The sequence below is a fragment of the Patagioenas fasciata genome, chromosome 1 (assembly GCF_037038585.1).
Source record: "Patagioenas fasciata isolate bPatFas1 chromosome 1, bPatFas1.hap1, whole genome shotgun sequence".
Lineage (NCBI taxonomy): Eukaryota > Metazoa > Chordata > Aves > Columbiformes > Columbidae > Patagioenas > Patagioenas fasciata.
The window spans coordinates 163,631,256-163,657,395 of NC_092520.1; the positions used below are offsets into that span (position 1 = coordinate 163,631,256).

A 26,140-nucleotide genomic window follows, 5' to 3' on the forward strand; every position below is an offset into this window, starting at 1 on the left:
AAATTTTTACAGTGAGAGGGTCTTTTTGTAGGCAGAAAGTCAGGTTTTTATTTTATGACTTCTTTTTTTAATTAAGGTCACTGAATACCTCCATATACATCAGTATCTAAGACCAGAATTTAATCCATTAGTTTAAACTATAGTGGATCTTTTCCATACTATATTAATCCCGAAGAATCTTTTTTGTCATGCAGAGAAACGTGCAGTGCTTTAAATGTGAATCTTCTTTTTGCAGCCTCATTCAGCTTGAGGCATTGAGCTGCTAAAAGACGTCTGTGTTGCTGAAATATTGATTTCAGACAGCACCTGTTGTAATCTAGCACATGATTATCATTTTATAATAGTTATTACAGTAACTAAAGTTGTTGACGGCCAAATTTTCAACAGGACCCTCTGATTTTTACATGCCTCAATTTTAATGCTCTTCTTAGGAAACTCTGAGCCTGATACTCGTTTATGTGAAGCACCCACACTTTTCCATGTTGCAGTGACATAATGGCAGTGTTGTAACAGGTGACTTTGAATAGCACAGTTTGGGTTGCTGCTGACTTTGAACTTTATTGCAGATGCACCAGTAACTCTTTGTGGGTGTGGGTGTATGTCTTCTTCATTCTGCTGACCACAACTCTTCTGCTAAAAAACACCAGTGTGAAGGAATCCACGAGGGGAGCCATTCAAATACAGTTATTATAGCACAGATGGGAGGGCAGGGAAGAAGGCATCTATCTTTCTCAATTAAAAAAAAATAAATTGAAAACAAAACCAAAAACCACAATAACCTATGAGTCATGATTCTCAAGTCACTGGGGAGACTATGCCATCTCCAAGCCTTTTCTGCATTCCTAGGAAATTGTTCTCAAATTTTTTTGGAGATAGCTGTCAGTATAAACCTCATGCTTTTAGTTCTCACCCATTCATTTTTTCACCTAGGCCAATCTGACCATTATTCTTACCATCTAAATTCTATGCTTTGTACAAGACCTCAGGAAAGCAGAGAGGATTGTACACATGAAAGTGGACCTGTAATAGCCTCTCTTTGATTAAGTTAAGAGTGTGTAAGCTTTTCTCTGTATTTTTGTATTTGCCATGAAAGTTAATTCTTTTGCAATAAAATAGTTCTAGGTCACCATGTCATCCTGAGTTTAGAATGCTGAAGAAAAAAACAGAGTTTATGAGTAAGTAAATATTTCTCTCCATTTAATCTCAGGTGATCAATATAGTGTTAACATTTTGGCTGAAGAACTGTCATATGTTGTAAAGGGCCTCATACCTTTCACAGATTACACCATCAGTGTGTCTGCTTTCACTGCTGTTGGAGAAGGGTCACCATCAGTTCTCATGGTTAGGACACAAGAACAAGGTAAAATGTTGTAACTCTGATGTAGGTTAACATACATGATTTCTTTCACTGAATGTTTTTTAATCACTTACTTGCTTATTGTTATGTTCTTCTGTTTTCATTTAAGTTCCAAGCTCAGTACAAAACATATCTTACAAGAATATTACCTCCTCTTCTATTTTGCTATATTGGGATCCTCCAGCAAATCCCAACGGGAAAATTATTCATTATACTGTTTATGCAATGGAACTGGATACAGAAAGAGCATTCCACATGGTAACTTCAAACAACAGCTTACTTATGACAGGTACAGTGTCATTTGATTAAAAAAAATATTGCAAATATATTATACAAAATTGTATTTTCCAGCTTTATATACCATAGCCATTTGCGAGGTAAGTGGACCAAATCGCCCCCATTCACACACGTCCACATACACACAGCACAACTGCATGTGAATGTAAGGTTGGGTCACTACTCCCAGATTTGTCTACTGTGGAGGGGTATGTAGGGAATGTGAGATGAGAGAAGAGGTCTAGGTAAGACGAGCACTCATTTCTGAAATGTGCCAAGTAGTAATTTGTGAAATGTGCCAAGTAGTAATTTGTGAAATTGATTTCTGCTTAGAATTTTTTCCTCAGCCTCTTCTTTCCACATAGAAAAATGTTCCTAAATTGTCAGTTATTTTTAAGACTTGGGTTTTTTTCCCCACAGTATTTGTCTGACATTAATAATATTTTTTTTCTTTTAAGGTGATAATTTTGATAATAATTGAAGAAAATGCATCCCTTGTGATGTTTCAGGCATTTATTTATACTAATCAGAGTAATACATATAGAATAAAAACACATATTTGGATGTACACATACAGATCTTTTGGTTTGACAAATGAATTCTTAAAGCTATTTACAGGGTTGAAGCTGTTTCACTTATTTCAAAATCTTTTGATTTGACTGAGTGCCTATTGCCTATTTGGTTCTCCCCAGATAAATGGTATTATATATATTTTATATTTAGTTGACAAATGTGCATTAAAACCTCCAAGAACAGTAACCATGTTTATAATTTTATAAATAGCTATGAGGCAAAAATATGCTTAAGAAGTCACAGTCAATATTTTTTTACTTCTTCTTTTTAGGTTTAAAAAAGTACACGAAATATAAAATGAGAGTTGCAGCCTCTACAACAATTGGAGAAAGTGCTTTATCTGAAGAAAACGATGTTTTCGTGAGAACCCCTGAAGATGGTAAATACATTGTTTGCAATGACGATTTGATTTCTGAATTGAAGTTTGTGCTTCTTCAGAAGACTGGGCACATACATAAGGAGGGAAAGTGTACAAATAAAATCACTATTGGAATTATTAATCTTCTATCAGTCAGTTACTGCATTCAGACTATTGTTAGGTAGGTGCTAGAAATAATGGAATAATAGTGAAAACTGCAGCATAATGAACAATCAACTAATGTCCACTCCAACAGACAAATGGGAGGTTAGCTGCAGAGCTGAGGTTCCTTCACTGAAAATACTGTGTTCCCAGACCCCATCTAAACCATAACTAATTATTTTTGGGATGCCAGCTTCTTCTTTTCAACAATTCAGAAGCCATATTGCTGTCTACAAGCATAACTGCTGATAAAGTGAGGGTTTTTTTATATGGAGTTGTTTTTATGCAGGTTTTTATATGGAGTTGTTTTTATGCAGGTTTGGGGCTTTATTTGTGTTAAGACTGATCAACAGTTTTAATGTTGGGTATAATACTACTTTACGAAGACTTCTGGATCTAACTTGCTTGCTTGCTTGCAAGGCAGTCTCCACCCATGAAGGTACGGGGACAGTGCAGGAATTTGATTTGCAGAGAATTCTTAGTATCAAAACTTAATCTTTTCTCATTTATATCAACCTTTTATTTTTACTAGTTTCAGAAAACTATTTGCAGTTTTTACCAAAGTAATAAAGAAGGTAATTGACCAGTTGTCATTTATCTCATTGCCAAATACGTTACAACACAGGAAGAATAATTATGTGGGAAGAAAAGAAAGCAAAGTATTACAGGATTAAAAAACATAGTGATCTATGAAGTTTAGATGATTTAAATAACCAACCAAAATATCAAATTAAATAGTGAAACTAAAAGTGCTTGTAATTTTTTTTAAGTTCTGTGCTTTCTGTTCTGTTAGTTTTTTCACAAAGGAAAGGCATATCACTACTAAAGAAAATTACCTACCTAAATATCTTTTTCTCTGAAAGTTTAAACAATTCCCTGCCTCTGAGCATGACAGAAATTTGTTCAGAGTGGAGTTTCAGGCCAACAGTTTGTCCATTGGGAAGAGATGCCCACGAACCTAGATGAAACTATTGAGAAAGCCACCAATAATTCCAACCTTTCTTCAGGGCTGTGTGCAGTTAGTCTTGTCTTGTTGTTCTTCGATTTCCCTGAGGTAATTCAAGCTGAGATTCATTCTCCTAACTTTAGCCAATCTGTGAGTGAAAACTCATTTGACTCCTGCTTAGTTGAAAAGAGAGAGACCTCCAAATAAAAGATTCACTATGTCTGTCTTAGATAACTTATGTTAGGATGGAAGATACTAGGCTGTGGCATTCAAATGTTGTTCCATGCCAGATATATTGCAAAATGCCTTTGAATTGAAAACTAAGCTTCTTCACATGGGAAATATCCATGAGGACAGTCCTGTCATCCAGAGTAGTGATCCGTTGCAGTTAACGCTTTTCATTCATGGGCTCAGAAATCAGGAATGGTTTGTAAGACCTGTAGGCCAAAAAAAATCAAGATAAATTCTGAAATTTCTGTATATAGGGATTTGTACACAAACTGAATTGCATAATCCTGAGTTCTTATTGCACTATTTTAAAATTTTATAGGCAGGTTATTTCAGGTGTGAAGTGATGAAGCCTTCAGAGGAATTAAGGTTGACATTCAGAGCTGAGTTTGTTCATAAGCGCAGCCCACTCACTCCTTCAACACTTTCACGTGTTATTAGCTCACTGGAGTCGCATGAAATCATATGTTGCCAGTAGATTTAACCAACACGCTATCCCAGAGCTGGGCTTGTATTGTGCATGACCTTCACACCAGTGCATGAAAGATTTATACTGGGATCTTTATGGTCATCATTTAGCAGCTGTATAAGTAAACTAGAGGGAATTTAGTTACAGTGTGTACAGTCCATTTCTTTGTTTAATGTTGGCTGAGTAAAATAAAGGGGTAGTTATTTAAGAAGAAGGCAGTAAGACAACATTCAGACAAAGAACTTGAATTTGAGGGAGTCAGTGAGAGGATTTGAAGGATCAGGCTGTATGAGAGCAGTAGACGGAAGAGATTTGTTTCTTAATAGAGGCAGTTTCAGGTTGATTTATAAGCTGATGAGAAAATAAATTCCAAGAAAGCTAAACTCTCTGGGAAGCAAAGATATACCTAGATTTGTTAGTGAAAAATATGAAATACAGAAACTGAGATTAAAAAGTGGTAAAGCTTTGAGAAGAAGAGTGAATGAGTGTGGTGAGTGTGGCCCTTGTGGTACAGTTAGCTATGCATATGTAAATGTTAGGATCCAATAGGTTTATGAGGTCAGTCTTATATTAACTTAATTGAAAGTTTCTGAAGTTGTTTTTTTTTTTCTTTGATTTCTGTGTTGCAGAACCAGACTCTCCACCCCAAAATGTAGAGTTAATAAATGTAACTGCAACAGAAATAAACCTGAGATGGTTACCACCTGAGCATCCTAATGGTCTCGTAACTCACTATGAAGTTCTGTACAGTGATTCCAATGATTTATTTATCAAAAATACCTCATCTACAAGTATATCACTAGGTGAAATGAAGCCATATACTCTCTACAACATCTCTGTAAGGGCATTCACCAGGCTTGGCCATGGGAATCAGTCTTCTTTCCCACTTCTGGTGAGAACTTCTGAAACTGGTGAGTATAAAAATGTACATTTTCCGCAATCAGCTGCTTTATGGTGACATTTCATGCTCAGAAGATCAGTTCAATTAATTTGCAAAGCAAACACATACTTTTAAAAGCAGTAAGTTAGAACCCTGTTTTCTTTTTTATATAGAAAACAAAAGTAAGGAAATAGTGAGAAAAATTAAGAAGTAAAGAAAACAGGGGGAAGTTGTATGCCTGATGGACTTCATTATTTTACTGTTTGTCCTTGCAGATTTCTGGTGTCTTGCAGGAAAATATTTCTTTTTTAGGAGAGGAAGGGTTTCAAAAATTGAGTTTGACTTTGAATTCACATTATGAACTGAAATTTGGTAAGAATTCAATCCTAATGGTGAAAAAAACCCCACAGAATTCACAGATGAAATGTCGTTTATGTTACTACAAATATTTTGGAGAAGGTACAGATAAAAAATAGAGAGTTACAGTAGGTGAAGATTTTCCAAGAAAGGAAAGTAAGTTTAGAAGTGAGGACTGGGAAGGATGAATGTTAAAGATACATAACAAGGCAGAGGAAGAGAATTGAAATAAGTAAGTAGCTGTAAGGTAGGACAATGTAGGGAAACGGATATAAAATATAGGTAGAGGGTAATTAAATTTGCAGTGGAGCTAAACAGGAGAGATATTGGAGAAAAAAAATGAGGATAATGGTTTACATAAAGGAATAGATGTTTGGGTTGTGCTGTAGACTCAGGAATGAAAGGTGACTAAGGACACAGACATGAAGATTTGTTTCCTTTAGGACTCAGCCTCATGCAGGTAGCACTGATTATATGATAATCTGTTTTGGGGTGCTTTTTCCCATCTTCACTAATTTCCTACCTCAGACAACTGCCCACTTTATCTATACCTAGAGCTAGCTCTGGAGCTAAGCATGCTCTGTTTGTCACCTTTTTCTCAGTAAGGAAGGAATTGCACATACTGGTGTCTCTCAGAAGGGGCAGGGAGATGCTCTGACTCCTTGACTGTAAAGACACAGTAGAATGCATCTTCTCCTTCTCCTTCTTGTTTCTGAAATGAACTTCGATTTTTCCTGTGTGAAGTAGTTGTGGTCCAGGCCTGCCTAACAAGTCAAGCTCAAAGGAATGGGGACACACTTAATTTTCAGATTGCATGAAACAGTAGTCATAATAGAAACACCAAGCTAGCTCTGCCAAGACATCATGCTACTTTTGAGTTTGTTTTTTTTTAATCAGGTATCACAGGTACGTTTTTATCAGGTATCATAGGTATGTATGCACCTGCCCAACTGATACAATATCTTTAGATATAACCTTTATTATTGCTCTCTTTAGCTTAGACATCCGTATTTTGTCTAAGTTGTATTTTAAGGCAGTTAGTTCTTTTTCAGTGCCTAACTCTGCTGATACTCAGAACAAAAATTTGAATTCCAGTGGCCTGTGATAGAGTTGTGAAACTGCAAAAACATCTTCTGAGATGACAAGAATAAAAATAAGGCAGGATCTGGAGGACAGAGCATTTTGAGTGTAACACAACTAACGGGCTAGCCTGTTTGAACAGTTCTTGGGAGTTCTCTGTTACCATTCTACCATGGAATTAGGAAGAATTGTGGACTGTTTTCACTGCATTCCATGGCATTTATTCCCTTTCTGGATATTGCTTAAGCAGAAATTGTTTATACTTTTGAATGTGGAGTTTCATCACATCAGTACATTTATAAGAATGTTTAGGGCATCCTAAAGCATACCCATGCCTTGCTTGACCTTTTGGGTAAATTGTGCTGTCATTGTATGATTGATTTTCTGGAATAAGATATATTATGCTATCAGACCAGTTTCAGATACTGGAAAACTACTTTTGTATTTGTTTGGGGACAAACAGACCCATGTACACAAAAACAATCGTCATGACTTAGCAAGGGCCAGCTTCCCTATCAGGGACAGGGAGCCAAGAGCCAAGGAGGTCCCTGGGCCAGTGAGGCAGGGGTCTCACTCGCCAGAACTTGTCCCACCAACCCTCAGTGAAGGGAGCAGGGCAGGTCTGGGGGTGGCAGCCAGGGGCAACCCCGAGTCCAGATAGACAAACACTCCATGGTGATGAGACAGGTCTGAGATGGAACCAGGAAAGCGAGTTAGGAGGTTCAGTGACACCAGCCAAGTCAGACACAGCCCAGTGACAGCTGGGCAGGTCTGTAGTGATGGGACCAAGCTGAGGTCAGGCTGCCGCATCAAGCTGCAAGTTGGGGGGTAGATCATAAAATCATAGAACAGTTTGGGTCGGAAAAGGATCTTCAAAGTTGACCTAGTCCACCCCCCCTGCAATGAGCAGGGGCATCTTCATCTAGGTCAGGTTGCTCAGAGCCCCGTCCAGCCTGATGTTGAATGTTTCCAGGGATGGGGCATCTGCCACCTCTGTAGGCAACCTGTACCAGTTAGATCAGTGGATCCATGGGCCAAGCAAGGACATGACAGAAATGCAGGAGGAAATGTAGCTCATAGAGGGACAATCCATGAGACCCCCAGCTGAAAGCAGCTCTCAGAGGCCAGTGGACAACCCTGGCTGCAGCCTCACCACAGCATTACCTGGGATCGTGTCACCAGCGAGGAGGGGACAGCCCTTGTCTGCGCTATTGCTGAGTTGGCCTTGAGCCTCAGCATCCTAATCTGCAGGAAGGTGGAGGATGCTCTCAAGGCCTTTACAGCAATAGGTTAGACTCTCTTTGTTATTCCATACAAATTTTCATATAGTTTGTGTAAAGTACCCAAGGAAAAGGGAGAATATGTGGGTTGCTGATACAAGTGTAAGTTATGGCAGGACAACATGGAAAATCTCCTAACAATAGCTAACTTGAAGGGTTGCAGTGGCAGTTATGAGGTGTTAGAAGGAAGGTTTAGTATCATGCTCCAAATTTCTTTAACTGGCATTTTAAGGGGATTACATTTATTTTTTTTTTTTATTTTTTTTTTTTGAAGAGTGACCCGTACCTTGTTACAGTATCTGTCTGTCCTGTGGTTTTCATTTTCCATTTCAGCCTCTTTTATAATGTATTTTGTACAAAAAATGGGATAAAAATAACAGTGTTTACAGCGCATTTCATTTAAACCAGTTTAAGAAAATGCATAACAAATAAATGAAACTGACTGGAATCTTCTGTAAGTCTAAATTTTGTCTTCTAGTTCCTGATTCTGCACCAGAAAATATAACCTATAGGAACATCTCATCCATGGAAATTGAATTATCTTTTTTACCACCATCCACCCCCAATGGAATCGTACAGACCTACACAGTATATCTCAAGAGGACTAATGGAACTGAGCAAAGAGTCATAAACACTACTCTTCTGACACTACGTATTACAGGCCAGTATATGATCATCTGAAACGTATGGCAACAGTAAATTTTTCTGAGAAGGGACCAGTAGACTGATGCAGATGAGTTAGTTCATTGGTTGCACATGATCCTTCTTGTCCTTACATAAAGTTATATGCTATCTGTACTGATAAGTAACCTGTTGTGTCTTGCAGTAATGTGATGAAATGGGCCACAATAACTATAGATATACATCTCATATTTTAGATGGAACTTCAATAGATTTCTTTGCAAATCTATCATCATAACAAAGTAAACACTGAAGTCACATATATACCTCTCTGATCTTAGTCTGAATAGCAATAAATACTTCCCTTTCTACTCACATTTCCATATTTTCTGTGTTCTGTCAGTATTAACAGAGGCATGACACAGCAGTTAATGCTGCGAGCTCCGTGCATTAACCAGTAAACTTTCAGAATATAGCCATGGACAAACTGTAAGACATTCTAGGAATATGAAGTATGTACTGGTAATTTGGGCTTTGCCCCTGCTTTTGTTCATGACGAATATTTTGTGTTCAAGTTTTCCTAATGCATACTTACATCTCGAAAGACACAGATCAGTTTAAGTGATGGGCCTGTTCAGCACTTCAAAACTACTTATAGTCCATTAAAAAAGCCTAATTTGGCCCACTGAGTTTACTGAATTCTTCTTCTTTATTTAGATTTAAAGAAGTATACAGAATATACTGTAGAAGTCTCTGCCAGTACCACAATGGGGGAGGGCCTTCTTAGTGCACCTCTGCATATACTGACTGATGAAGATGGTAAGTCAGAAGAGCAGTTGCAATGTGTCATTGTCTGCCTGTAGTCTTAAACTAATCTTACACTTCATGTCAGATATGTGTAGATGCTATATACTTTTTTTTTTTTGCATTTATATCTCTGTATTGATATCTGTATCTGTCAATCTACACACAAACGTACATATCTATCTGTTATTTAATATATTTATCAGTACAAGCTATGTGAAATGGCACAATAGCTCTGCATGGGCATTTGGTCTTACCAATATCTTACGAATTTGAAGAATCTTAATGTACTAATATTATCTAATCTAACACACCACACGGTAAAATTAAATATCGTGTTTGGTTCTGCAGGAATGTAAGAAGTGGAAAAAGGAAAAATCACCAAAAGAGAGCTTGAATGGTCTAGGGACATATCTGATTCTTTTGTTTGGAGACTTTTTGATTCTTCTAAACAGATGCCTGTACAGATTCACATGTATAGATTTAAAATTATTAATATTATAAAAATGCTCCATCCATCATCTGTAGTAGTGGACTTACAAATTGAGCAGAGGAGTGTTCTGCCATGCAGGCTGAAGGTAGAACACAGTCTTTGCATCCTCTGCTCATTAGTACAGTAGGTCACAACTCAGCAGAGGAACCTTAAAATATTTGTTGTAGGAAGTTATCATTGGTCCCCTCTATAGTTTCTGGAGAGGGAATCCAGAAAAAACTCAAAACAAAATCTTAACTTAGGCGATGTGAATCACATTTTGGAGGAACCTGTGTCTGTCCCTCTTACCTTGCTTGGGGAGTAAGTCTCTGGGAAGCTGGACTAAAGCGGTATTGGCATAAACTTCCCACCAGACATTCCCAAATTAAATATCTTTTCATGCCTCAGGGGGCACCGACTTCCCTAAGATCCAGCTTTTAATTATAATGGATCTTTGCAAATCTCCAAGATGTTGATGGACCTACATTCACACTGTCAGTAATAAACCTTTTCTCAAGAGTAATGTTGCTGGACAACACTGGGAACAGTTAATTTGGATAAATCTGTCTTTTGCATAGAGTATTTTTACTTAGAGCAATGTAGACTCTGTTCTTCAGCAAAAAATAACCTCTGAATAAGAACTGTAGAATGAACTAGACATGCCAAAAAGACATGACATTCACAGTATGACAGATCTTTCATTATATAGCCACTGATGATAATATAACAAGTAAAACACTAAATACTGCTATCACCCTTTTTCACTAGTAAATACAGACATTCACTGAATTTGGTGAACCTTTGCTCATGAAAAATATTTTTTTTAAATGTAGAGATTTCTAAAACCTTTCTGCCAGCTTTTGGGATAGTGAAAGAAGGAACAACAACTGAAAAACAACAATATTTATAATACACCACATGTTCTTTATTCACAGGAACACAGTGTTCCAAGGTTCAGACCAAATGTTTCATAGATTTCCTAATAGCTATGCTCATATTCTCAATTTTCATGCATGACTACAGCTATGACCTGAATTTTTAGTGCATGATGCTCTTTGGTTTAATTTGAGAAAAACAAAAGTAGCTCTACATTACTTCATAGTGATGCATATATCCATGAATCAAGATGAAGAAAAAGATTTGCTTCTCAATAACATACTAATACAAAGCAGTGTCGTTTATGCATACATGGGTATATTTTTCCTCAGCAATACTTATGTAAACTTTAGAATGAAATCAAACGTGATCTAACATTTTCATTTGCTTACCTTGTTTCCCTACAGAGTTGTGATATGGTGTCATCTAGAGTTCATCTTCAAATGAATTTTAAGGATCTCTGTCAATGCCTATCCTTATATTTTCCCTTGTGGCATATTAAATGAATGAATGTGGTCCTTATTTGATTGAGTGAATAGATTTTACCGCTGCCTAGTATCCCACACTTTTATCGTCTCTCAATGCCATGCTCATCCATTTTTCCACCTTTTGGTGCTTTGTATAAGTCTTCACAGCACCTCTTTTTCCTCAGGGGAACTACTTTGCTATATTTTACATGTGTTCATACCTATAAAGCTCTTGCTTTTATTAGAAGGGTAAAAAAAATTGCAGCAATGTACTTGGACAGTAGGTGAATCACTGTGACCTACCCGTTGCTCTGTTTTCTCATGAAGTACATTTTCCATTGAATCACAGAAACAGATGTTCTAACACCACCATGAAAAATCTTCTTTTATCATCTGTCAGAAAAAGGAAAAGAAGCTGTGCCTTAACATTAGTTGATGGATACTCTACCGGTGTAGTACAAAGTTCACTTTCCATCACAAATAATTAAAAACCTATTTAAGGATGCTGCGTATCCCATCAATCTTAGCTGTTTAACAAGATGTTGTGTCCTGTTCTCTCATTTTGTAGCTCCAAGTTCTCCTCCAGAATCCCTCTCCGTAAAACAGTTGTCGGGTGTCACTGTGAAGTTGTCATGGAAACCTCCACTGGAGCCAAATGGAATTATCCTCTATTACACAGTTTACGTCTGGTAAGATTTTCTGGAAGTAGTTCTGAGGATAAATATTAATCTGTAACCTATCAGGAATGTTAGATTTTTCTTACGCAATGTGTTGATTACACATTTTTGGAGAATATTCATCCAAGACTTAGAATACTAGCCTTTTGTATATACAAATTCAGATACAATGTAGCAGCTGAAAATTGGGGTATTAAATATTTTGTAAGCATTTTCAACATTTTTCTAAAGGCTGTGTTATGGTTAATGAATTCCAATTTCAATTAGAACATGGTGGCTATTTCCATTATATTCTGATTAGGCCAATTGTAAGGCAGGGCACAAGCCTTTGTTAAATTATCAAGGAGATTTGAAATAGGCTTAAAATAGAGAAATGTTTTCTTTTGTAGAAAGTACATAAGAGCAATGTTAAAAGTCTTCACATGTGTTGTTACGTGTATTATTATATTTTATATTTATTGTTATATATTCATAGCAAAAAGGTTTTTTTTAACAGATTTTTCATTTAGTGTGGGGTTTTTTTAATCTGTCCTTTTTGGTTTTTTTTTTTGTTTGTTTTGGTCATCCATCCTGGAATCTTTTTTCACCTTTAAAACCTTTAAAAAATAATTTTGCCACTTTAAAACTTGCAGCTTCTGTCCTATTCTCTGCATAACATAGTCTGGTCTAGTGATGTGGCATCTCTTCAAAGATCTGTGTATGATTTCTGCTGGAACTGAAAAGATTTTGTTATTAATCACTTTTAATACGTTGCATTTATGCTGTACCATTTTATTGTCACTACTAAAGTGTAGGAAGCAAATGCTAACATGCACCTTATGAGATGTGAACCAGATGTGCAAATCAGCAGTAGTTATAAACACACAATTATTGAGCTTACATTTGTTATTTTAATGTTACTTGACAGTTTTGGGGTAGGGTTTGGCCTCAGTTCCTAATGAATTATTTTAAATCATAGCTTCTAGTTAAGTTGGTGATAAAGTAAGCAGGAATGAGCTCTTATTTCCAAAAAAGTTAAATTTGGTTTGCCTTGTCTTGTTAATTCTACTGTATTGGCAAGGTTTGGTGTTCTTTTACCACATACACACACAAGAAAAAAAAAGAAAAAAGGAAAAAAAATACTATAGATAGCAAAAAGTACAAATTTTCATCCTTATATTGACTTAAAGCTTGTTGAGTTTGTTATTATGACGAATGAGTTAATAAGAATAATTTTTTAAAAACTGTTAATTGATCCATCTTTCTAAATATTCAAATTAAGCAGCCACATAACCTTTTTGCAGTAAGCCTTGTACTTTTTACTTCCATGTCCTCCCTGCACTGTCTCATTTGTCCTTACTGTGCCATGTCTAAAATTAGAGAGGCATTAGGTATCATCTTGAGGCAAGGACATTGGAGAATAACTCCTGTTGCCTTCAAAGGGGCCACAACTTCACTCCTTCCTTTGAGGTTTCTTGGGCCAGGGGGGAGGAAGGAGGAAGAAGGGGAATTTTAATTATTTAACAGAACTGTCTATACAATTTCATAAAATGCATTCCAGGATGAAATTTGACAAGGCAAACTGCTGTGCCATCGTTGCTGCTTTTGGGAGGCATTCAATATATTTTGAGGAAGATTGTTAATCCCAGAGCTACTCAATAAAGCAGAAAGAGAAAGGTTAATACAGACATTAAATAAAAGTTCCCTCTCTTACATATATTGCAACAGTTATAGAGAATTCGGCAACCTTTCCTTAATGATTTGGGAACAAGAATCCACAGCTACTAGAGCAGAATGGATAGTATGTGTAATGTTTCCATTGTTGTTATCTTTCATGGAATTTGTCACAGGACAAGATGGTTTTGGGTGTTAGCAGGTATTAAAGCAATTTTCTGCATGCCTTAAGTCTGAAAACTCATAGTCCCCAAGTCTGCAATTCTAGAGTATTGTACGCATGATAGCAAAATTGCTGAACTCAAATATAGCTATTGTCTTTTGGTGTTATCCTCTTCAGCAAATTTTTGTGAGATAATTACTGACTAGATCTACTTTGAGGTACAGATTTTTAAGAAAATATGGTACCTGTCTTTGTCAAGTAGAAGTATGCTATTTCTTAGAAACTCTCTTGTCTGGGTTTCTGCAAGGTGTAATTTAAAATTCAATGTTATTATTCTTCATTAAAATTCCTTGGCTTAGCTTATTCTGCTAGGCACTTTCTTTCTCATTATCTGTAAAGACTTGCACTCACTTTGATCAGTGTTTTCTTACTATTTTGATGACAATCTCAATTGTTCCTAAACAGAAAATAAACTATTTTTGAAACACCCCAAGCTTTTCTTCTTCTTCTTAACTATGACTGATTGTGGAAACATTTTTTGGCAAATAAGGTATTATAAGAATGCAATTACTCAGACTGGCAGTGTTTGCAGCACTAAGCTGTGGATTTTCTTCTTACTTAAATTATAACCCGCTACGTTTTTCCATACTAAGAATATATTGGGCAAAGATCCAAGAAAAGATGTCTTGTCTTTGTGTAGAATTTGATAACTGCAGCTGCAGCCCTTTGTATCTCTTTATTGACTATTTGAAATGTCAGAAGTTTGGGAAAAATGTAAATGTTGTTAAATTTATCTGTTACCAAGAGTGTTTCCCATGTCAAGAGACATTCCACTCAAAATCTGAAAGGGAAAGGGACAATTTAGTATTTTTTCATTCTCATAAATTTTCTCATTCTAGTTGTTTGTTAATGTAACTTTACTTCAGGACTATCAGATGGTGATCTTTGCTAATGGGACATTCAATCATTTACCAAAGGATGCAAATCAGACCATCTAATAATTTTGAATCAGCCTTTCCCTTTCCCTTTTTTTTTTTTTTTTTTTTTTTTCTAGAATTAGAACTCGTTCACTTGTTTGTGAAGAGCTCTACAGTGACTCCTGGAGCAAGATATTGGGTTTTACTTGTCGAATTATCATCCCTGTATGAAAACTCTTGAAAGACACAGGGCACTCACTCATACAGAAATCTTTGCAGGACTGGAATATTAGCTAGCTTTTTTTCCTGCTATTTTTTCATAAAAGATTAGATTAATTTAATGAGTAATAGCAGACTTTTTGAGTTCAATATAGTTATTTCTGTATCTTATTTTACTTTCTGATAATCATTTCATACCTATGCTAATACCAGCGTTTTATTAATGTTACATCTTACAGTCTTTCTAGGCGGGTTCTGACCTGACTAGAATTCCATTCTGATCCCCTGCTACATTCCACCAGAATTAACTCAGCACCAGCTAATTCCTGTTCCATATCATCTTCTATTATTCCATTTATAACTTCAGCCTTCTGACCAATTTCACAGAGTCACAGTAGGGCATGCTCTCTGCTATAATCTTTTTATATTTCGCTATTCCTGTCCAGGGAGACAGTTTAGTTATGCCCTACTGTGTCCTTCCTAAGGGTAACACGTAACAATTTGATAGAAGTTACTAGATGGACATGCTCCTCCTTGATACTCCACATAATCATTATCTTTGCCGATGTAACTTACAATTATTTTTGTGGGGCTTTTTCTTCTTTAAGCAAAATTAAGAGCCCTATGGGGATGCAACAGTTCAAAAGTGAGCTTTTCAACATAAAAGACAAAAGTTTTCCCAGTCTTTTTTTAAAGCCTGAAATATTTGCATTTACCATAATATTGCATTTGTAAATTTTACTTTGTATGCCACAGTTACGTGAGTACAGAAATGGTGTGTGTATATAATTAATAGAACACTTTTTCATTAGGAATAAAATGTCAAAAAGAAGTGCTAATGTGACAGAAACATCACTGGAGTTCACAGATCTGGAAAATAACTCTGAGTATAGTGCTTACCTAACAGCAAGTACAAGATTTGGAGATGGCAACATAAAAAGTGATACTATAACATTCAGAACTTCTGAAGGGGGTAAGCTTGTGTATAATATGAATCTTTAATTTCATTAAACCTTACATTTCTATCAGCCTTATTTAAGTTAATAAAGCTACTGAAGTAGAAGTGGCATTTTTGTGATCAAGAAGAGACATTCTGTCTGTGTGTGTCTCTGTGTGTACATGTATCCACGGCTCTGTAAAGCTGTGATGGGTATTTCTGTTAATTTACTGAGCAAAATTTTGCATTTCCCTTCAAGACAGGTAAGACTAAAAATAATTTAATTTTAAATTTTGAAAGAAATTAATTTATAATATATTTTAACAGTTCTTTCCTTTATCTTCTGTGACACAACTTCTGACAGGGAAAATACTCTTTAGTCTCTCACAAGTCTGAAATTATTTTAATTGAAATTTAAATCTGTAAGTGTACACTGATTTTTTTTTACATTCTATTTTAAAGGTTTTATAATTCCAACATGGCAGATGACTTTTATAAATGGTCATACTCTGTATTATGCTTTGAAAATCATTCAGTTTAATCATGGTTCCTAGTTTTCCCATCAGTCATATTGCTACAATCTGTTCCAAAATGGACAGTATACAGGCATATTTCAGACTCGTCCTGCATAGATAAACTGACTTCCTAATGCACAGTCAATGGCAGGATTAGCATCTATCCAAGCCATCCCTCAAAAGACTGTCTAAATCATCAGGCTGTAGGTATTCCCAGCCTTTCCTATTGAAGCTGTTATGCAAGCATGAACTGATGTTTGAGGGCAGGATTTTTAGGAATCAACCCCAGAACTCCCCCTTCAATTAATATTTTAGTATTTTATACGAACTAGAACAGCACAAACTGAGAGAGATAATAGAATTTATAGTGTTCAGTACTCCATTGCATATTGTGTAGGGCACTTGGATGGTGAGAAATATCGATATAAATTCTCTTAAGCTTAAGGAACTGAATTTGAGCCTCCCTTATCACTGTTCTATTGAGGAGGACCATATGCAGCCATTCTTTACAGGATAGGAGGAGAGGCTAATTGAAGAAGACTTACAGAGTCTTTCCTGCATGTTTAATAGGCTGAGGAAAGAGGAAAAAACAGAAATGGTCATACTCTCCAAGCTTAAGTATCTGGTTTGCCTACATGATTTGGGAACCTGAATTCTGTTTATAGCCTGCAAAGAGAACAAGGCTTTTTAATTTAGGCTTTCTGAAACAAATCCTTTTTTTTCTTTTTTCCCCTGTTAACTATATATGGAGCATAGAGGCCTAACTCAGTCAACTTCCCTGTCTGCAAATCAGACTTTCCATGTGCCCAAACCAGTAAGTACAGGACAAATTCTGTAAGACAAGAGAATCTGTCTACATATGCGGCTAAATACAAATGGGTCTGAAAAAATATGAGTTTAAAAATTTGTTTTATCTACTTATTTATTGAATAATTCCCAGAAGCAGTTTTTTTATACCGTAGTCAGAAATACATTTAATTTTATATAGGATGTTGCAAATCTATAGTAGATGTTTCTTGGGCACTAGAATGTACGAAACCTTGAGTTCAGTATGCTAAAACTTAACATTTTTCCAGCACCGAGCGATCCACCAAAAGATGTTGTGTACAGAAACCTTACTTCCACATCAATAAGGCTATTCTGGTCTCCTCCTCAAAAGCCTAATGGAAATATACGATACTACTCAGTTTATTTCAAAAATAATTCAGGAATATTCATACAGGTAAGCTTATTTTTATATTCTTCTTTTGTAGAATTCAATAAAGTGTTCTAACCATCTATTAAATATTAAAACAATTTCATAGTTATACATATTTTTTTTTTCATATTGCCTTTATGGAAAATAAAGGCAGTTCAGGCAGTTATTTTAACTTATAAAGACAGAAGCACATCTTGTGGTGTGTTGTGCATCTCATTGGGCATTCATATCATTAAGCATTAAAGCAAATAGACTTTGTGTAATATTCCATATTGCAAAGTGTATGTGTATGTGTATGTGTATATGTATATGTATATGTATATGTATATGTATATGTATATGTATATGTATATGTATATGTATATGTATATGTATATACACATACAAACTTGCAATACATATGTGTTGACAGCTAAACACAAGACCCATTACATTCATTGCACATCCTGAAGACTGTTATGTCTAATCTATAGATTTGAATAAATTTCTGTAACAGTTCTGTTTTTACTTTTTAATGCATCTTTGTACAGTACTGAAAATAAGAAGATAATGTCAAAGTAGTGAATACATTATTATTTCATATTTTTGTTTAAAATTACTCTCTAGTATATTGAAGCAAAGGTATTGAGATTCCTAAATTAAAGCATAAAAGACAAATAAAATGTTATTTATTATTTTTTGGTCATCCACACATTTCCTTGTGGTTTTTTTTGTTGTTGTTGCTACCATCATCCTTAATTATGCACCACATTTATTAATTGTATATATAGTTTTCCTGTTCTCCTTTCTAAGAATATATTATGATAAAAAAATATAATAAGAAGAAATAAGCTTCCTTTACAGGTTTTTGGTTACAAGCATTATACTTTTGGGAGGAAGAAGCATAAAGTAATGAAGAAACTAGTGCATGAAAAATTACCTCTACTGCATAACTTTATGCTCAAGATATATCTAGTGTGAGGTATGCATATGTTTGAGAATAATTAGAAAAAATATTTTACAAATACCTGTGACTGAATAATTGTTGACATACTTCAGTGTATACACTTCTCTGACTTCTGTGAAGCTGTGTGGTTACCAGGCTCTGTCTGCAGAGTTTCAGATGCAAGCAGGACCGTGCCACGAATTCACATTCTGATGAGATTAAAATCAGGGCAGCAGTTCAGAGCTTCAGCCTCTGCTTGCACACACTGCTGTACCAACAACATTTTTCTTAGCCTAACAAGTCCCTGGACAAACATTTGAGCTGGTACGTTACCTGAACTAGTCCATCCTATGAAAAGTCTCTACATTTATCTAATTCTTGGACAACTCAAGTGATTTTAGAGGAGGACTATGGACTTGGCCTGTTCCTGCCTTTGGGAAGGTGCAACTCTGAGGTGAATGAGTAAGGTGAAACTGGTACACTGAGAGCTGTAATCCCTCTGGATGTGCCTAGGACTCTGGAATGAAGGACCAAGATAGGGAAGATTGAGCACAGTAACACTGACCCAGCAAGGTGAGGCTCCAGTTTCATTACTGTGTGACATAGTTGGGCAAGGACTGGATGGCGCATGGATGGAAGTTACCTCTGCTTTGGCAGATGATATGGTGGATGGCAGGAAAAGTGCTGACAGTAGCTCCACTTCTAGGTGTGGAAACTACCATTTTTGCACTTTCAGCTTTGATTTTTTAACCCATCCCTCTGCAGAAAGCTATGAGAAGATAGGTTTCAGCGGCTGTTGCATCTGTCTCTTACCGGCCATGGGAGATCACCATTAGTCTGTCAAATCATGATTCACTCCTAATCTGTCTGCTTCCCTTAACTCTCCACGTGCCTCTCTGTTCACTATTTGGTATGGCAACTACCACATCTACATTGCACTTCTGTTCTGTACCTTGGCATTCTGTAGGTGCAAGACAGATTTCAAACAGGAGGGAAACTGAACTCAACCCTGCTCCCTTCTGTCAGATTTTGCACATTGCTCTTTTCATTATGGAGAAATGTATGTATGAAAGCCAGCCTGATATGTGCATATATATGATATATATGACATATATAGACTGCTGTAAACTGTATGAGTGTATGCACACACAGAGCTTACAACTGTCTATAACTTTGAAGTATAACCGTGTAGTTGCAGGGATTATTGGTACTTTTGTGTTTCACACATTTGGAAGGAAATAATCCTTGGCTGGCTTATTCTGCATCTAGATCACCATTCTGCTTATGTTTGTCAGAACTGTGTTTTCAGTTTGGGAAAGGATACAATACAATTTAAAAAGTAGATGGGCTTTTCACATTTCTGGGAAACCCACCCACTGCAGGCAGCCTTTCTCTGCCAGTCCTTCAGCTGCTTCTTTGTCAGGACATAATAACAGAGGTCCAAGTCTTCAAGCATATCTTCTAGATGCCTGAAAAGCAACCTGACTGAAGAATCTCAGGCTGATTAACATCTTCCAATGCTGTCATAATCTGAAATATAAAAGGCGTATTAAAACTGCTGCTATTCTGTTGTCTCAAGTTGTCAGTTCTCCTCATATGTTCTCAAACTCCTCAGGCATATTAACACCTAATGAATATAAAGTGCTGATTATCAGAAGCAGTGTTAAAAACAGAAAATCAGTAGCTGCAGAATAAAGCATTTTCTTTGGGGGGGTAAAAAGCAAAAGTTTACTCCTTTACATGATAGTTTTCCTTTAAAATGGGTAAAAAAAACAACCCACACACAAAAAAACAACCAACCAATCAAACAAAAAAACCCCACCCCAGTTACATACACTAGTAGAGCAGAAGAATAATGGACGGTTTCTTTGCTTTAGAGGTCTACATGAAAATCACAGTGTGGCTGTCCAGTCAGAGAGCCTGGGATGCTCAGCCCTAGGATTCAGACCCAGAACTGCAGAAGGAAAAATTTAGTGATGGAGATTAGATCTGAGGATTTTGGTAGGTGAGGGGACTGTTTCTAGGGGGATGCTGACAGATTGTAAAAGAAAGTGTCAGTGAGGGAGGAATGACTGGTAGCCATATAGAAGAAACCATCATTTGCACTAGGCTTGGTTCAAGTTCAGCTTTATCTTTCATCATTTGCTGTCGTAGGTCTAGGGAAATTGCTACTTTCTGATTTATGTTCACTACTCTGCCTCAGTGCAGTAAAGATATGGCATGTATTCTGGCAAAGGGCACTTCTTATCCAGGTGACATGACACTGTACCTCTTGTTCACATCAGTTCTCTGTGACGCTGCTGGATTCCTACAATTTGAGCTTTCACTATTGACAATAGCAGCTTTGAAAATTTTGCTCTGTGGTTTCCTTACCTGATGTTCAAAACAATCATACTGTTCATTTTCCCAGTCCTATCGAGGACAGAAGTTGAAGAATCTATGGTAGTAATTATCTCATTGTTAAAAACTCATCTATGAGAGATCATAGAATCATAGAATGGTTTCAGTGGGAAGAGACCTTAATCTAGTTCCAACCCCCCTGCCCCGGATAGGGACACTTCCACTAGACCAGGTTGCTCAAAGATGCTGTTGACTTGAATAAACTCTTTTATTCAATCTCTCTATACTTGTGTTTTGATTAGCAAGAAAGTGGGAAAGGGGCTAATTACAAATATAAATTTATGCTCGGAGAAAGTTATCCAGTGTAGGGATTTCAGTACAGGTGAAAACTTTCCTGCCCTGCCAAACGGGACAGGGGAACCAGGACCTAAGTGGAGAAAAGAAGCCCACTAACCTTCTAGAAACGGAACATTAGATCCCAAATCATCCAACCCCTGTGCTACAAGCCAACCTAAGTGAACATGACTGGATACAGTTCAGAATGAAATCTGGTTTGATCTGCCCTTGGATGCAGACTAGGGATTCACACAGTGTGCTGTGTTAACAGTCGAACATTTTCTTTTACCAGTATAATAAAAGCAGGGGTAAAAGGGGAACTTCCCTAAAATACACTGCAATTTTTTTAAAAGATGTTGTCTGAATGGAAATAACTTCACTTAGATTAGTGCTGGAACAGTGTGCATTACACTCCTTGAGGAGTGGCTTGGATTTGCCCCCAGTGTCACCACTCTCATCTAATTGCCAGAGTCATTTATGTGATACTCTAACTCATGACAACAGTGCAGTACAATGAACCTAGAGAATGAAATAGAATGAGGGAAAAAGGTTAACAGTGAAGCACAGCAGCACTGTGTTGTCTGTATACAACTAATTATAGCTTTATGCCACTGGAAACTTCTGCCGCTTCCTGAGGTGAAGAAGATAGGACTTTCTGCTGATGCTTTCATGGCTTGTGTGTATTGCTTACACTTAGCTGCTTCTAATAATTTGATACCTTGCTATGTCAAAACTTCTTTCATGTATAGATGAAGAAGGGGACAGAAGGAAGAATTTCTTCAGCTGTAGCCAAAGATCCTGAGCTGTTTGCTTTCATCTGCAGCCACAGTTAATTGTAAAACTTCCTATAGTGTTCTATCCGCAGGGCAAAATTAGTGCAAGTTTCATATTTTCTTAGTTTGTACCCACACAGTTCTTCCTGTTTACCCTTACTCTTATGCGTTCATTCTTTTCTAGTATTTTGTTATATCAGAAGTTTGAGGTACTCCCCAGTCCTTGGGCTCCTCATGTTAAGGGCACTACCTCTTAAAACAGTTTTTGTTGAACCACCAAAAAGCCTGTTGCTATAGCATTCATGTTGGTTCAGCAAGTCCTTGACGACCAGACAGCTGACAAAATTGTTAAGGTATGCTTTTTAAACTAAGAGCTGGATTTTCAGCTGTTCATACCACTAAACTCCTGGTAAATCTAGAATCGAAACTTGATGTGGTACCATTGACATTTTAACCTTGAAAACTCAGAGAATTATTTAAGGTCATTTTCAGGACCTTATTATTAGATATTAACAATTACTAATTATTAATAATTACAACATATAAAAATAACAACAGGAGGGTTGTGGAATGATGTTTCTGGGTCAGAAGATATTTTCTGTCATATTGTGCTTGAGCATTAGAAAGTTTAATTAAATACCTGAGAAGTCAGTCCTCTGTTCCTGTATCTTAGCTTACCCAAGAGTAAAGAAAAACTCTTCTTAGCCTTTTTCAGTTAGTTACATGAAGATAGTGTGAGCTTCCAGTTATGTTTAGAAGGAAGACATATATTAATGTAGAATTTCTTAGTATTTTCACTGATGCAACTTCTGTTCTGCAGTCAGAACAAAGGCTTACCTTTTTATTGCCAAACGAAGTTTGCTTATTAATGTTACATGAACACTAGTGACTACAGGCAAAACCAGATCTTCGGATATTGGTATAAAAATTTCAAGGAAATGAACGGAAGTGTTGCTTATTCTTTTCTGAAAAATAAAACAAATTTCTATCAAAAAAGATAGAGTGTTATGTTAGATATTTTAATTGGTACATATTGGTGAGAGACATCAAGATTGCATATTGAACCGTCGATTTACACAGTACTGACTCAAATATTTCGTAGAGCGTATAACAGTGATTTCTTCAGTAGGAACTTTCCTCAAGAGAAATATAACCCATTTTTTTTTTTTTTTTTTTAGTATGCGGTTTCAGTATGTGTGTGTTTATATGTGGTATTTCTGAATTTAAATATGCAAACATTAGAGTCACCTATTTTAGTAAGTCTGCTATCTCAGCCTCTCTTTTTTTAGGATATCATCTAATTCAAAGCCAGCTTTGATTTTAAGGAGATGAAAGGTGCAAATAAGATGTGACACCAAAAATAGTGGGCAGGCCAGATAACTGGAATGTTTGCTAGGGTGTTGGGCAAACTAGCTCACCATGAGACTGTTGCCATGTAGAAAAATTATGAGTACTTCTTTTGGTCCAGAGAAGTGCTACCCATGCCATCTGCTCAGTGGGGCAGTATGGCTGCTGGAGAGGAATGATACTGAGTCTTTGAATTGGGAGATGGAGCTGAATGTTCTTTTAGGGTACCTGACCTCTCAGCAGTTTTCAGATCATGAGCCAAAGTTCTTTAGATCATCTAAGCCAGGTTCCTGTAAAGCAGCAGGTGATTTGACACATTCAGTCATGTGGCATAGCTGACTTTACATAAATAATCCGACTTACTTTTTTTCTTTTTAGTTTCCTAAATGGTTTATTCTAGACAGGAATAACCTTCTCAGAAGTGTTGATCAAGAGCACTAAACTCTTGTAACAGTCACAGTTTTAGTGGAATTTTTTCTGTAGTTCAAAAGGAAGTGATACTTGGTTCTGATGCAATCCTTTCACTAGCAAGTAACTGCATGAAGAAGAGGAACTCTGTTGGTTCCTTCATTTTAACACAAACCATTGGATATAGACATTTGCATTAGAAATCTTGGCATGTTTTTAACGGAAAGGACAACTAATGAAAGAAACAGTTTATCAAGTGTTGCAGTGAGATCTCTGCCGCTGGAAGTTTTAAATTCAAAATCAGACAGTTTTCTATAAGATTTGTTCTCATAAAAATGGAATAAAGTGAGACAAGTCTTTGATTTACTTCACACAGATCAGGCAAGACAATCACATGTGTGATCATGTAATCTATGTACAATTAGCAGATGATAATATTTTGTTTTCTTGATGCAATATGGATAAATACATTTCAATATTCCAGATTTAATGTGTTTTAAAAAAAGATTGACTGGAATTCAACAACTACAGACAACAGGAGGAGTCAATTAGATACTCTGTAGTACTTACAGGGCGTAATCGTAAGCATCATACAATAAATTACTTGAGTATTTCAGTAAAAATCAGGAGTCATTAAGAGTCATTAGGTTTACATCTCCTGAACACTACTGTGAATCATCTCTCTTGGTGGCGGTGATGGATAAATGGGAAACTAGAAAGATATATCAATGAATAAATAACATTTTCAATTACAACTTTTTTTTTTTTGAATTATTATTTTTTTAGAATTTCACGAGTTATGGTAATGACAACAATGTTGATGTGTCCCAGTCTGCAGTTCTGGATGGCTTGGCAAAATACAGCCATTATACCCTATGGTTAACTGCAAGCACAGCTTTTGGAGATGGAAACAAAACCAGTGAAATAATAGACGTGTATACAGATCAGGATAGTAAGTTAATAACTTTTGCAATGTTCAGTGTATATCAGTGCTTCCATTTGTTAAATATTCTCTAACATCAGAATTATTTTATTTTTATGGTGTCAAAAAAATCCAGTAAGTACTGTTTTCAACACTACAGTATTTTTGCAAGAAGGACATTCTGATCTGAGTCTTTGCTTTGCAATGCTAACAACATAGCTCACAAACTGCTTTGGATATGAGCTATAAAAATATTGTCTCAAACCATCATTTGTCTCAAACCAGTCTTTTATTACTCAAATTAAAAATGGATTATTATTCATATATGCCTTCAAAATATTTTGCTTTTGATAATGAAACACAAAGTCTTACAAATGAGATTTACAAACTAATCATACTTTGGGCATTTATTTCTGGTTTGGTTTAGGATTTTTTTATTACTGTAATCCATGTATTTATTTTTTGCTTATTATCTCTCATAGTCCCAGATGGTTCTGTTGAAAATCTGGTCTATCAAAACATTTCCTCATCTTCTGTAAATGTAAGCTGGCTTCCACCATCTCAACCAAATGGCTTAGTCTTCTTTCATGTTTCTCTAAGTTTATTGCAACTGGGAACCCATAAGATATTGTCTTTCCTTACTCACAATACAAGCATCGTTTTTGACAATCTGGAGAAATATACTGAGTACATTCTGAAAATCACACCAGCCACTGACAAAGGATCTTCTGAACTGCACGCTCTAAGTCTGCATATAAGAACCGATGAAGATGGTAAGATATGTTATTCATACTTAACGACATGTAGAAAAAACAAACAGACAACAAGTAGCTTTCTAGAAGAAAAAGAGATTATTGTGTTTATTTTAAAGCTTTTTTTGTTATATAAGGACACAAACTACTACTACACATTTCCGTGTTTAGACCATGACATAGAATTTTCCACTCAGAGCACAGCTTTAACTGATAACTAAAAGACATTTTTCATTGTAACCCATATTTTTCTGAGGTTATATTTTTTTTTCTTATTTCTTCCTGTAGTCCCAGAATCAGCACCTATAATCAAAACATTTTTCAATCTTTCAACTACCTCAGTTATGCTTTCATGGGACCCTCCTGTTAAGCCAAGCGGTGTTATAATAAGTTATGATTTAAATTTATTTGGGCCAGAAAGGAATGACTCATTCTCTACCACCAATAATTTTATCATCTTGGAAGACCTTCTACCATTCACATTATACAGCATTTATGCAGCTGCAAGAACTATAAAAGGACCTGGTCCATCTGCCGTGCTTCAGTTCTACACAGATGAGTCAGGTGAGCAAATTCTATTGTAACTGACTTTGAAATTTTGGCCCTATATTTCTGCGTCTGTCTTAGATCTGAATATCAGAGAGAGAGCTGAGAGTAATTTTTCCATCAGTCTGTGAAAAGTTTCAGAAGAAGGAAGCACTAAAAGGGAAGTATTTTCTGAGTTCTCCTCCTCCCACCACTGTGTGCAAGACGAGGCCATGTTATGCATAGGATTGCAAAAATAACTCCAAGGAGAAATGCCTTTTGCCTGTGGAATGTGTTACAGATTGCCAAGTGTCAGGGATTTTGAAG

At 36.2% G+C, this 26,140-nt stretch overlaps 1 protein-coding gene and 1 long non-coding RNA gene across 7 annotated transcripts in view; one reads left to right on the plus strand and one right to left on the minus strand.

The window, feature by feature from the left end:
- The window catches only part of PTPRQ (protein tyrosine phosphatase receptor type Q), a 131,271-nt gene that overhangs the window by 41,896 nt on the left and 63,235 nt on the right, over positions 1-26,140 (plus strand). For all 6 annotated transcript variants that reach the window (XM_071799539.1, XM_071799542.1, XM_071799547.1 and 3 more), the window contains 12 exons: positions 1,208-1,360; positions 1,467-1,646; positions 2,478-2,585; positions 4,999-5,280; positions 8,445-8,627; positions 9,305-9,406; positions 11,775-11,895; positions 15,648-15,808; positions 17,364-17,509; positions 24,401-24,566; positions 25,019-25,309; positions 25,577-25,852. In XM_071799539.1, coding sequence (XP_071655640.1) covers positions 1,208-1,360; positions 1,467-1,646; positions 2,478-2,585; positions 4,999-5,280; positions 8,445-8,627; positions 9,305-9,406; positions 11,775-11,895; positions 15,648-15,808; positions 17,364-17,509; positions 24,401-24,566; positions 25,019-25,309; positions 25,577-25,852 — 2,169 coding nt within the window. The remainder of the gene's footprint in view (positions 1-1,207; positions 1,361-1,466; positions 1,647-2,477; positions 2,586-4,998; positions 5,281-8,444; positions 8,628-9,304; positions 9,407-11,774; positions 11,896-15,647; positions 15,809-17,363; positions 17,510-24,400; positions 24,567-25,018; positions 25,310-25,576; positions 25,853-26,140) is intronic.
- Positions 3,481-18,647, minus strand: LOC139825683 (uncharacterized). The gene is made up of 3 exons (XR_011735897.1): positions 18,493-18,647; positions 11,510-11,599; positions 3,481-4,109 (listed from the first exon to the last, which is right to left on the minus strand). It is a non-coding gene; the product is annotated as an uncharacterized lncRNA (long non-coding RNA).